The sequence below is a fragment of the Sciurus vulgaris genome (assembly GCF_902686455.1).
Source record: "Sciurus vulgaris genome assembly, chromosome: 14".
Classification (NCBI taxonomy): Eukaryota; Metazoa; Chordata; class Mammalia; order Rodentia; family Sciuridae; genus Sciurus; species Sciurus vulgaris.
Window position 1 is genome coordinate 29,708,655 of NC_136475.1, and position 13,356 is coordinate 29,722,010.

At 49.0% G+C, this 13,356-nt stretch overlaps 1 protein-coding gene across 2 annotated transcripts; it reads right to left on the reverse strand.

The window, feature by feature from the left end:
* Positions 1-9,791: 9,791 nt before the first annotated feature.
* On the reverse strand, positions 9,792-12,300 carry LOC306644469 (putative N-acetyltransferase CML1). 2 transcript variants are annotated; one of them, XM_079111489.1, is made up of 2 exons: positions 11,144-12,300; positions 9,792-10,757 (listed from the first exon to the last, which is right to left on the reverse strand). In XM_079111489.1, exon 2 carries the CDS (start codon positions 10,686-10,688, stop codon positions 10,008-10,010), a length of 681 nt encoding a protein of 226 aa, XP_078967615.1. In that variant the 5' UTR covers positions 10,689-10,757; positions 11,144-12,300; the 3' UTR covers positions 9,792-10,007. The 2 variants fall into 2 exon arrangements, with proteins under 2 accessions (XP_078967615.1, XP_078967616.1); XM_079111490.1 differs by lacking the exon at positions 11,144-12,300 and adding an exon at positions 10,892-11,096.
* Between the last annotated feature and the right edge of the window lie 1,056 nt (positions 12,301-13,356).

Here is a 13,356-nt window from a genome sequence, read left to right on the forward strand (position 1 = left end):
GAAGGATCTGGAATGGCTGAGTGATCTGCCTCTTGTGGGAGTCCTGCCACCCACTTCCTATTTGCTTAAAGCCACACTGCATCTCATCCGCATCCTTGACCCACTCTGAGGCTAATTCTGATCCTTGCTCATATCTGCTAATATCCTAGATTCTGTGCCTCTCACCCTGGGGTCTCCCATAGCAGTCGAGGTCCTCTGGCTCAGCAACAAGGTGCTTCACAGCTGGATTTCTCCCCACCCAAGCTTTCCTAGTCCAGGTAAAATCCATCCTTGGCAGTTCCCACGCTCACCTCCTCGGTCTCTCCTCTTCTTCCTTCTTTCATTCCACAAGAGCTCCTGCTGCAGCTTGCTGGCTTCAGGTGTCCCTGCAGAGCGGCCAGCAGTACAGGTGACATTCAGCTGACAGGCCGCTGACCATGGGCAAATACTCTGGTGATTGCTCAGGCTGGAGTCAGCAGACTTCCTGCATATTTTAGCCGAGGATGTACCTCACTAAGACATGCAAGTGCAAATCAGAAGAACAAAATTCTTTCTCTGTGCAACTTTCTCTCTCCTCTCTGGAAGGGAAATATCGAAACTGAGCTCAAACTGTGCCATGCGCCCTATCCTTGCAGACCACTTCCCATCCCTGACTTTCTCCTCTCATGGCTTGCCTGAGCAGGATGACACCAGAAGCCAGCATTGGTTACTGGTATTTCACTCATGTTTATTGTGGGCCAGGGGCCACTGGGGACCTGAGATGAGCAGAGACGTGGCCATTGAGGGCACTTACATTGAAGGAGCACCTCAAGAGCATGGGTGTCTCGGGGACAGGTGAATGGCCTCACAGCTGTGACAAGGGCTGGGGAAGTGGAGACAGATGGGTGGTCCAGTGGGAGGAGAGGAAAATGCAGCTTCTTGAGGAAGAATCTTGGTCCATGACCCAAAGTGAGTGGGCCTCCACAGGCCAAGATCGGAGCTTCTCAAACTGAGGGTCCAGAGGCCTGCAGTCCTGAGGCCAAACAAAAGCACGTGTGTTAGAGAAGCATGGAGACATGCCTGCCCAGGGAGAGAGTGGCTGAGGGCAACAGGGGCCTGGTCATGCAGGTCACAACCAGGTTATATAGCATGGACTCTACTGCAGGAGGATTGAGCCATACGTATGCTTTTAGCTTGGGAGCAAAAAGATCAGTCCGCATGCACCTTGTGTGTGTTATGGTGTGTGCTTCTCTTGGGTCGTAATGTGGAAAATATATCCAGGGAGGTAGAAATGGTAGCCATTTCCCCAAGAATCAAGTGCAGCCTCTGAGGTGGAAAGAGGCCCCCAGGTACAGGTGTGCATATTGCTCACAAAATCACATAGCCTTTGATTGTGACTAGTGTGAACTCAGTCGAGCATGCAGGTGAGTGCTTCTAGTGAGATTCTGTGATAGTAACCAGCCAGAAACCTAAGTCAAGGTGAAAGGCAACAGGTTTATGCACTGTCCATGTTCCCCGGTCTCCCCCACAATCATCGTCATTTCCAGTTCAGAGCTTAAACTGTGACAAGAGCAGCCTCAGTAAGATGTGGGAGTCACATTAACCTGTGAGAATCATTCCTTGTTCATCAGTATAGAATTTAGAGAGCATTGCCATTGGTGGCATTTTAATTGCCCAATTCAGAGACATTAAGCGCATTCACATGCTGTGCAAGGAGAAACGGATCACAGTGTTTGTCCTTCTTTCCTCCTTTCTGTGCAAACCTGAGTCTCAGGGCTCCTGGTGGGAGGTTACAGCCCAAATCCAAGGGAAACTCCAGGACCGAATTACAGGATTGGGAGCTCCCTAGGGCCCCCAAAGTGGCACAAGCAGCATGTCTGGTCAGACTTTGCTGACCTTGCTTCCCTGCTGCCATAAGGAGACAATCCTTTCTCATCTAGTTGAGGAGACATGGGAGATGAAGATAGGCAGAGGTGTGGGGTGGAGGTGGGGAAGCCATTAGCAGTTGGGGGTTCCCCTGTGCAGTAGGTTTTTGCAAAGGTCCTGCACTTGAAACAGAGGGCAGCCTCAGAGAACAATACAGGGGGGCAGATTCTCCTGTGTCCTCAGACTTCCATGGTTGATGCTTTAAGGAAGCTGAGGGCCAGCTAACTTCAAGGTAGAGTCCCTTCTGCTGAAGATGCTGATTTGGCTGATCCAGCTTTGTGGGTCCATTTTCTATGTTCCTTCTGTGAATGTGTCTGTGAGTCAAAGGGTCCAAACTCTGAACTAGATGTTTTGTGAAATGTCTTCCAGTGGAAGACTTCATGATTCAGTTCATGTCATTACTAAGTTATGGGAGGAGTCCAGAGCCTCTTGGAAGCTGACTGGGGAAGTGGGCATTTGCTTCAGATCATGTCAGCATGAATACATAAGGGGCATGTGTGTGGCCTGGATACAAAAGTTTCTTATGATCCAGAACTTGCCTGTGGCAGAGACTGGCTGCCAATGAGGCCTGTGTAAGTAAGTAGGGCAAATGAACGACCCAGCCCCAGGGGCTGTAAAATATAATATTCACTCCCTCAGTTAGAATCTTTTAACATTTTTTTTTCTTATTAAACTTTTGTTTTAATGGGTCTCAAATTCTGTGACAGATTTTTGGTCAAGTTTTTTCCATTAAAAAGTAATGGTTTTAAATCTAATAACTTAAAACTACCACACACCCACACACACAACACACACACACACACACACTCACACAAACAAATGGTCCTCAAAACATTCTCCTTTCCTCCTGAATATTTTACAATGTATTGTTATCATTAACCAGTCTTTTACTATTAAACTTAAATGGTCAATCGAGACAAAGAGTTCTGAGACCGTTCTTCCCCACTGATTAAGACTGGGGTGGCAGGTGTAATATTCATTACAGATAATATTCATTTAGCCTTCTGAGCTTTCTGGGCAGACTTGGTGACCTTGCCAGCTCCAGCAGCCTTTGTCCACTGCTTTGATGACACCCACAGCAACTGTCTGCCTCATATCACGAACAGCAAAACGACCCAGAGGAGGAGAGTCAGAGAAGCTCTCAACACACATGGGCTTTCCTGGAACCATATCAACGATGGCAGCATCACCAGACTTCAAGAATTTAGGACCATCTTTCAGCTTCTTACCAGAATGGCGATCAATCTTTTCTTTCAGCTCAGCAAACTTGCAAGCAATGTGAGCTGTGTGACGATCCAGTACAGGGGCATAGCCAGCATTGATTTCACCTGGATGGTTCAGGATAATCACCAGAGCAGTGAAACCAGCTGCTTCCATTGGTGGGTCGTTTTTGCTGTCAGCAGCAACATTGCCACAATGAACATCTTTGACAGACACGTTCTTGACATTGAGCCCACATTATCTCCAGGAAGAGCTTCACTCAGAGCTTCATGGTGCATTTCAACAGACTTTACTTCAGTTGTGACATTAACTGGAGCAAAGGTGACCACCATGCCAGGCTTGAGAACTCCAGTCTCCACTCGGCCCACAGGGACAGTACCAATACCACCAATTTTGTAGACATCCTGGAGGGGCAGATGCAAAGGCTTGTCAGTTGGATGAGTTGGTGCAGGATGCAATCTAAAGCTTCAAACAGTGTGGCTCCACTGGCACTGCCATCTTTACGGGTGACTTTCCATCCCTTGAACCAAGGCATATTAGCACTTGGCTCCAACATGTTTCACCATTCCAACCAGAAATTGGCACAAATGCTACTGTGTCAGGGTTGTAGCCAGTTTTCTTAATGTAGGTACTGACTTCCTTAATGATTTCCTCGTATCTCTTCTGACTGTAGGGTGGCTCACCACCCTACAATTAACACCAACAATTAGTTGTTTCACACCCAGGGCGTAAGCCAGAAGGGTGTGCTCACGGATCTGCCTATTCTTGGAGATACGAGCTTCAAATTCACCAGCACCAGCAGCAACAATCAGGACAGCACAGTCAGCCTGAGATGTGCCTGTAATCATGTTTTTGATAAAGTCTGTATGTCCTGGGGCAATCAGTGATGGCACATAATACTTGCTGTCTCAAATTTCCACAGGGAGATGTCAACAGTGATACCACTTCTCATGCTCAGCTTTCAGTTATCCAAGACCCAGCATACTTGAATGAGCCCTTTTCCCTCTCAGCACTTTCTTCTCAAAATTTTCAATGGTTCTTTTGTTGATCCCACCACATTTGTAGATCAGATGAACCAATAGTGGTAGACTTGCATGAATCTTGTGTGTCCAATGACAATGATGTTGATATGAGTCTTTTCCTTTCCCATTTTGGCTTTGATTTAGTGGTGGTTTTCACACACTTGTTCTGGCAGCAAACCCATTGAGAAAAACCTTAAAAATCTTTTCATTAGTGCATTATAGTTCCTAAATCAGCTGGTTCATTTTTACATAATCATACATGCATGGAATGTAAGTTGCTCCTTTCAGTCCCCAGTGTTTCCTCTTTGCCTCCCCTCCCTTCCTCCCACCTAGGTTAGAGTCCTTTAGAAAAGGAACACATGACCCACCATACACAATGCTCAGCTAGTGGATTCTGTTGTTGCTGGTGCCCAGGAGGTGCTATAAAGAGTGGACATCTTCCCCTTGTTATCTTTGGTTCCATGGTACCAGGTTTTGGACCCGGAGTCTTGGTCTACTGCTCTCAGAGCCAGAGTAAAAGCCAAGGAAAATGAAAACAAGGATTCTGCTAACTTGTTTTTTAAAAAAAAGAAAAGAAAAGGAGGCTGGAGGGAGCTCAGTACTAGAGCTCCAGCTTAGCAGCCATGAGAGCATGTGTTCAAGCCTCAAGACCCAAGAAACACACACATCCCTCCATTTTCTCCCTTTTCTTAGAGCATTGTCTTTAGAAAATGTCATTGTAAAACTTCCTCTGTCCCTCTAAGACCTGTGCAAACCTTAATAGCTAATAAGCCTTTGCCAGCTTTAAACCACAGGACTTCCTCTCAGGGATCTGGGTGCCTGCTTCACAGTGGTACCATCAGAGGAGAAAGGGCCCTGCCTCCTGGTCTCTGGAGGAGGGAGGAGCCTAACATGGCTCTAAGAGGCAAATCATGAAGATTGGAATCCCTTTTTCTTTGCCTAAAGCCACTTGGTGAACAGATGAGCAGGTGCCCTAGATGAATGCAGATGAATGCAGAGTGACCAGTGGTGCTGGGGAGTCCTCTACTGGAGGACTGGTCAGTGTTTGTGAGGTCATCGTGGAGTGGGTGTGTGCTCATTGTACTACAGGACCGCTGTTCTTTCTCGCGACCTACTAGGTCTTCCGTGTAATGAGCGCCACAGGAGGGCTAATGCCTTCTCCAGTGATGAAAGTGTTTTCTCTCTCTCCTGCCCCTGCCGAGAGGCTCTCTGTGCTGGGAGGAGATTTCACTGTCAATTCCATTTCTCTGTAGCCAGAGGACTTGCTCTGGGGGCTCCCATAGCCAGGAACATTCTGTTCCTCTGGCATCCAGTTCAGCCACAGCAGAAGCTCTTAGAGGCTTCCTGGCACTCCACAATATTTGGGAAGAGCAATTCAGAGCACTTTCATTGCTTTCTTCTTTTTCTTTTCCTGAGGTGCCTTGTGCACGCCAGGCAAAGAGCACTTTCATTTCATACTCTCCTGGGCAATGTGCCAGGTACCCTTTGCTCATGACCAGCTGGCTCCCTTCTGCACCCAAGGAACCATAGCAGGTGTGGAGAGGCTACTCAGGGGTGCTTTCCAGAAGAGAGTCCTGGGTGTTTGGGGTCCCAAGAGAGTGGGCTTGGGGACTGCAACTCCAGTGGGCTGTGTTCCCTTGCAGAGTTGTGGGACTTTGGCCCTGGGGTCTTCCCCTGGTGGGGTCTTAACTGAACAGAGCTAGAGATAAAACATGAAGTCCTCCTTTAGGTACTGGAAGGGCTAGGTATGTCATAGGTTGGAAAGGCCCTATGAAGCAATGGTTGCATCAGGGTAAATGCCACTGAACTACTTCAGGTACTTGTGGTTGATGCTTGGGGTTATGTTTTTCACTTCTCCTTGCACTCAGGCTCTTCACCAGCTAAACCCTGCTTAGGAACAAGACAGAACACTGGCCAGGCCAAGAACCAATAGCAGAAGGGTCAAGCCATTGCTGAGTAATGCCAGAAAACGTGCACTGGTCAGGCCTCACTACTCAGACCAGCTGGCCTATCTGTGCCTGCCTCTGATCCCCAGATGCACCCTTCCAAAATCCAGCTGGGCAGGCATCCCCAAGGACCCACTCAGTCCCCTGAAGAAAGAGGGGCCTGAGTTGTGCCAACGCTCTTGTGCATGTAACTACTCATAGGTGGAGCCATCAGTGGGCTCCTGGAGAGGAGCTGGCCCTGGGTCTGGGCTCTCAGGCTGGGCTGACCTGCCCGTGAGCTCCAGACATCCCTCCCCTGATGTCCATTCCTAAGCCCCCTGCCGGCCCCTGAGCTCCTCTGCCCGTTTAACCACAGCATATCTCCTCCACCCCTCAGTGTCCACCCAGACAGCATTGGGGAACACCCTGCCTGGGGCAGTTTCCCTCTTTAGCCAGCCTGGGCTGCACAACTCTTTCTGTGGCTGCACATCAGGGTCAAGGCTTTTGGGCACACGGAAGTGTGGCCCTTCTGTGGAGGGAGACCAGATCTCCTCATCAGTTGCTCATCCTGAGGCTCACCTTTGCCCTAGATCTTCTTGTTAGAGTCTTTAGATAATCTGCTGAGGTAGTGGGTCACCTGCCTGCATAGACTCCCCAGAATCCCTTCCCTGCTGACACTCACAAGCGGGCACTGGTTGTGTGCCAGGCCCCTTTTCATCGACTCCTACTCAAACCACCCTACTAAGAGTTGCAATCCACTGCTATCCACCTGCCCACTCCTGTCCCCTTCCTACACTCCAAGTTTGCTCATCACCATCCAGCACACTGAAGATAGGCTATGGGCACATATTTGTTCTTCTATTTAGTAAGTGCTACCAAGCAGGGGCTATTTTCTCTGGTTCACTGATGTATCCTGAGTTCCCAGAACAAGCCTGGCCTCTAGTAGTACTCAGTGAATGTGTGCAGAATGATCCAACAACAGACAGGCAGCTTGTGTATTCCAAGTAGCACAGGTACTGGGAAGACATATATAGAGTAAACTACTAGGCTTAAGGTTCAAAGTCCCCCCCTTGCAAAGCCCCTTCCAAGAATTCCTCTCTGAATTTGCAATTTCTTGTCTTACAGATAGGCTGTAAATGTCTATTCTTTGGGTTCCCTACAACCAGATTGGCTCTGAGGGCAGGGCTGCCTCTGGATGGAAGTATGGATTTAGGAGTCAAACAGACCAGGTATCAAATTCTAGTTACATGTCTATTATGTCTTCACCTCTCCGAGCCCTTTTCCTGACTTGTAAATCTGGGATCAAAGTGGCAATACTCATTGCCACTAGGCACAACAGCCACTCTCTCCCTAAGAAAACCCCTTGACACCATTGCTCCTTCTAACTGTTATATCCTCCTTGAGAGTTTTTGACTTGTCTAAACTCTTTTAATATTTTAGATGAAGTCTACTAAAATGAACCCATGTAAAAGTGTAATTGTTTCCAACATTTATTAACATTCACGATCTGCCACCAACATCTTTACCAAATCCCCAAACATTCCCATCTGTCGAGAGAGTCCCTGTGCTCCAGGAACCATTGCTTCCTGTTGTCGCTTCTCCCTAATGCTGGCAACACCACACACTGTCTGCACAGCCTTTGTTGAATTTGCACATTTATCTCTGATCTCATGGCAGAATTTCCTGCTTATCTTGTAGAGTGCCACAGTCTGAGGTTCTACTGTATCTCTCTTTTCCCTGTTAGCCTACCCCTTGAGCCAGTAAAGCCTCTCCAATGTACAAACACAGGTTCTGAGGACATAAGAGAATTTTGTCCACCCTTGTTTTTACAGGCATCCAGGGAATGTGGAGGCTGCTTTGGGGATGCCACCATTAGGAGTAATGAGGGCCAGAACCCAAGCAGGAAAAGGGCTTCCTCCCTGGTCAGAAGTTATCTTTCCAACCCAATCACCCCTGTACCTTACCTGAAAGTAGTAGTACTGAGCAAATAGAGTTATGGGTGTGTAAAGGGTTAAGAATGTTCCAGGCCAAGGGAACATGGTGCTCAAAGGCCTCCAGCAGAACGAGAGCTTCTTTTGCAGCTAACTAGAGCAGCTGACTCTGGGAAATGAGGGCAGGATCCAGGAAAGAGGAAAGCCAATCTGCACTCTAGGCTCTGAGTTTCCTGGCCACTGAGGGAGCTCTCAGTACTGTTGGAATGGCCTTCCCCAGTGCTCTGGACTACCCCATCATCTTACCATGACAACATTTCCATCCTGGCACCTTCCTGGGTCTCCTGTCCCTCTGGCCTTTGAGCCCTAACAGGGTCTGACCATCTCTGCCTGGGACAGTAAAACAGTTTCCCTGCTATAGGATGAACTTTTCAAAGCACAGGGACCACTATGGACCTCTTTTGTCTTACTCAGCCATTTGCCACTAGGAACTGCTCCTTTTGGCACTGACCTTGTTAGAAAGGAGAGCTGGTGGCAGCAGAGGAGGGAGAGCCTGCAGGGCCTCCTCCCTGTCACACAGGGCCTGTCTTGAGGGCCCACCTTTAAGTGAGAAGGTGAGAACACAATAGTCACCTGATGTGAATGGCAGTGTGGAGGGAGTGGGGAGGGTCAGAAGAATGGGTATATACATTATTGATTTCATAAAAGCACAAATGAGACAGACATGAAGGAAAGGGAGGAACTATTCAAGGGTTAGGGTTGGTATTCAAGGCCAAGGGCAGGAGAAAACTGTGACAGGACACTAAGGCCTATGGTCCTAGAAAACCAGTCTCTCAAGTTTGGACCAAGTCCATGAGCAAGGTTAAGGGTTTCCATGTAGGTGAAATGAGCATATGACAAGGCTGGATGCCAATACTGAACAGGCTGTAGCCCAAGTGACCCCTAAATGCTGAGAAATAGAAAATAAGGTGAGAAAGATCTCCCAACACTGCCTAAGGGTCAGAAGTTTATGGATCAGTATCACATGGACCATCTGGGTCGGGACTCCTCCTCTGGGTTAGGCTCCAAGCACACATGAACATGCCGGAGATACAGCCTAAGCAGCTGGGAGAGGGCAACAGTCCTGCACACATCAGCACTGACCCAGGTCCCAACTCTCCCCCGTCTGGATCTGTCCTGAGGCACCGATGAAGATATGGAGACTGTGAACATATGGGACCAGGCTGGGTGCCAATCTGGGTTAATTTTGGGACACTCCCCTCTCCCACGTCCTCCTCCAGGACACACAGGAAGGTTCCACATACAACCTCCCTTCAGTCAGGTTGGCCCCTGAGAATGGGTCCTGCCAGCCCATGAGGGTTGCCCCATAGCCAGGTTTTCCCATAAAAACATCCCCTTCCATTGACAGCCACTGTCCCACTCCTGTGGAGGGACAGAACACTAGGTTGAATACATCACTGTACCATTTCTTTTCATAGGCCCACATCCTGTCCCGTTGCTCTGTGACTCTGCAGCTCCTTCACTACTGAGCCAGCTTCATTTCTCCCTGAGTCTGGGATGTTTCCACAAGTGACACTTGCATGGACATAAAAACATCTTTGCTCCTTTCTCCTTTTGCATTGGCTGCTCTGCAGCGACTTTGAAACCTGCCACAGTTGGCCTGCTGGGACAAGATGAAGTACAGTGTCACTGGCACTGCAGTCAATCCAGGACATTTCCATAGGTATCCTGAGACCCAGAGAGCCACCCACCAGAGACCAGGAGAATCTACTGGCCCACAGACATATAAGCAATGTGTGTCTGCATAATTGTCTTGACTTTTTATTTATATGACATAATTGTGGTGGGAGTCAAATGAGTCACTGTCACCTAGAAGCACAGAATGGAGAACCACCTTGAAATCAAACAGAGTGGACTCAGATGTGCACCAGCAATGAGTTTGCATTCTTTGTTACACCAAAATGCCAGGTTTCTTGTGCTACAGGACTGTCAATCAGATCCTGACTGATACACAAGACAATAGCTCATGGGTCTCCTTCCTGTGCAGATGGGAGGTAGTACATTAGACGAATGGTAGAAATGTCCATTAGTCTAAAGCTCTTGTTAAAGAAGTACTCTCCTGTCTTCTGGAAGCCCCGCAGGTAGAGGGTCAGAGCAGCCTGCTGTACTATGCTAGTATCAAGGATAACCTCACTGTAGCCCTGAGCCTGTGCAAACTGGAGGACAGTCATAACCAGGGCTTTCCCTAGCCCCTCACCTCGGTGCTCCAAGGCCACAGAGAGATGAAGCAGCTGCAGTTGCTTCCTCCCCAAGGGGGCGTCCTCCACTGGCAGAGCACCCACTATGCCTGCCACCTGTCCCCCAGACTCGGCGACCCAGAAGCAGGAGCCACAGGCCCTCAGGTAGGATTTAGTGATGTCAGCAAGGTCTGTGTGCAAACACGTGACCACATACTTCCTCCAAGGGTATCTGGCCAGGAGCCATAGGAACACAAGGAGAGTGACATTGGATCCAAGAGCCAGGAGCCAGGAGCCAGTGGCCAGGAGTAGGGAGACAGGTACCCCAAGTAAGAGCAGGATTGTTTGTGGCAACTTCAGTGTGTGGTGAAAGGTGGCGGGGATGTGCTCCACCATCCCTTGGGAGAACAAGTCCAGGACCCTTTTTCGGTCACTCTCCTGGTATTTGCGGATGGGATGAGGTGCCATGGGGAGACTTCTGTGTCTTCAGTTTCCACAAGAGGCAGTTAAACCTTTATGCACGCCTTCCTTGAAGCCCTGGAGGAGAGAGAGGAAGTCACGTGAGTGTCCCCGGCCACCCGGGAACTTAGACAGTTCAAATATGTGTCTTTACTATCACCCAGAAAGAAACAGGCCAGCACCACCGGGAGGAGGTGCAGGAAAAGAAACACCTGATGAAACCCTGGTTCCTCCCATTTCTAGCAGTGTGTCCTTGGGCATGTCTCTTAACCTCTGAGCCTCTGTTGTCTTCATCTGCAGGAGAGGGTAAAATATCAGCAGCCTTCAACAGTTGTTTTGAAATTTAAAAGAATGACTTATATAAGCACTGACATATACAGACCCCACCCCTCTGTGTGAGTCAACTTTTCATCTTGTGACCAAAATACCTGACAAGAGAGAAGGAAAGATTAATTTTTGCTCACGGTTTTAAGGTTCAGTCCTTTGTCAGCTGGCTGCAGGGCAGAAACATCAAGGCAGAAGTTTGTGGTGGAGGAAAACTGATGGATTCAAGGCAGTCGGGAAACTGATAGAGGACCAGCAAGAGAGAAAGAAAGAGAGAGAGAAGAGGGACCTGGGAGATAATACCCCTTGCAGGGCACGCCCCCAGTGACTACTTCCTCCATCTAGGACACGCCTCCCAGTAGTCCATTCAACTATCAATGGATTATTCCATTGAAGGGAACTTTTTGAGTGCTTGTGTGGGTGTGGGTGGGGGGGCATAGTAAGGTTTGAATCTGGAATGTTCCCCCAGAGTTCATGTATTGAAAGCATAGTCCTCAATGCAGCAAGGTTTGGAGCAGGACTTTTAGGCTCATGAGGGCTCTGGCCTTATCAATGGACTAAACCATGAAGAGCTAAATGAACTACTGGGAGGTGGGACCTAGTTGTAGGAAGTAGGTCACTGGGGGCGTGCCCTAGAGGGAATTGTCTTTCCTCCAGCCCCTTCCTTTCTCTCCTTTGCTTCCTGGCTGCCTGTAGTTTAGCAGTTTGCCTCTGCCATAATCCATGGCTATCCTGTTTCTGCTTCAGAAACAGATGACCATGAATTGGATCCTCTGAAAATGTGAGCCCAAATAAGTTTTTCCTTCTCTAAGTTGTTTTTCTCAGGTATTTTAGTTGCAGCTGCAAACTATGCACCATCCAACCTCATTACTACAGTATCATGGGCTCTCTGAATATATTGGCACAAATAGATGACACACTATGACAATCACAACTCTTATCCCTAGACCTTTGGGAATCCCCACGCAAGGGTATATATTGTACAAATCCTTTTCCCAAAGCAGAAGTTTCAGTGAAATCTCGTTTCCCAAGTGCTAAGGAGTAGGCTGCCAAGAAGGCAGAGGGCCAAGCACAGAGAACAATGCAGCTTTGAGATCCCTAAAAAGTTTTGGGACTCCATTACCACATTGAGACCCACAATCATGCACTCCTCCACTCACCAACTTCCCCAGGCTGAGAGTGCCCAGGGTCACCTCAGCCTCCACCTTGGGCTGGCATCCAGGAGACACTGTCTAGGGCCTGCCCACCTGTGGAGAGCAGATCTGGGTGGCCACCTCATTGGCTGATTCATGAATGTTTCAAAATCATAAATCCCAAGGGTAAGGGCTGGGCTGAGACAAAGCAGAGTGCCCAAGCCATTCACCTTCCATAACCGGGAAATTGGCCTGTGGGGTCAGCAAGATCCAGCCCAGTCCATGGCTCCTCACCTTAGGAAGTCAGTACCTCAGGTCACAGCATCTCTCACATAACGCCCAGTGCTCTCTCAAGTCCACCCCAGTGCTTTCCCACACCTTGGGATCTGAGGACTGTGCCACTAACCTTGGACTCTCATCACAGGCAATAGATGAGGTCCCCTGGCTCAGCAACAAGGTGCTTCACAGCTGGGCTTCTCCCCACTTCAGCTCTACTGGTCCAGGTAAAATTCACATCTTGGGCACTCCCCACACTGGCCTCCTCTGTAGCCTCTCCTTTCCTGCCTTCACTCACTGAGCAATGCTCTTGACCTGCTGTGGGGCTGCAGGGTCCTTTCCAGCACCGGCAATGCTGACAGCAGCTGATCGGCACCCAACAGTAGACAGCTGCCTCGTGCAAGTGGAGGCCTGGGGACGGTGACACCACAGGGCATGAATCTGTGTGGAGAATGTGGCACTGACTAAGGGCTTGGGGTCCTCTGAGGAGCCTGGTGTAGGTGAAATGGGTGAAGCTGGAGGCAGGACATAGATGCCTCACTCGGTACCATAGGGGGTTGGGATGGAGTCCGATGCAGAGGTCCCGGGAAGCCATAGCCCCAGGGATGAGGCCACCAACTGCCTCAAAAACTTGGTGCAGCTTATGAAATCTAAGTTGTACAAAAACTGGAAAGAGGTTCACTGACTGGGGAGCCACAAAACAAGCTTCCCTGTCCTCCCTCCTTAACACAGCCCCTTCCAAGAATCCTTTATGTGGATTTGCAGCTTATATTCCTCGGGTAGTCCATAGGCTCAGGCGCCCTACTACCAGATTTGCTCTGAGAGCAGACCTGCCTTTTGGTGGAAATATGAATTTTGGAGTCAAACAGACTTGGGTTCAAATACAACTCCACTCCAATATGTGTCTTCTCCTGTCTGACTCCTGTCCCTGATTTGTGAATCTG

Coding starts and splice junctions, on each gene's coding strand:
- LOC306644469 (XM_079111489.1), bottom strand. CDS start 10,688: ATGGCACCTCATCCCATCCGCAAATACCAGGAGAGTGACCGAAAAAGG.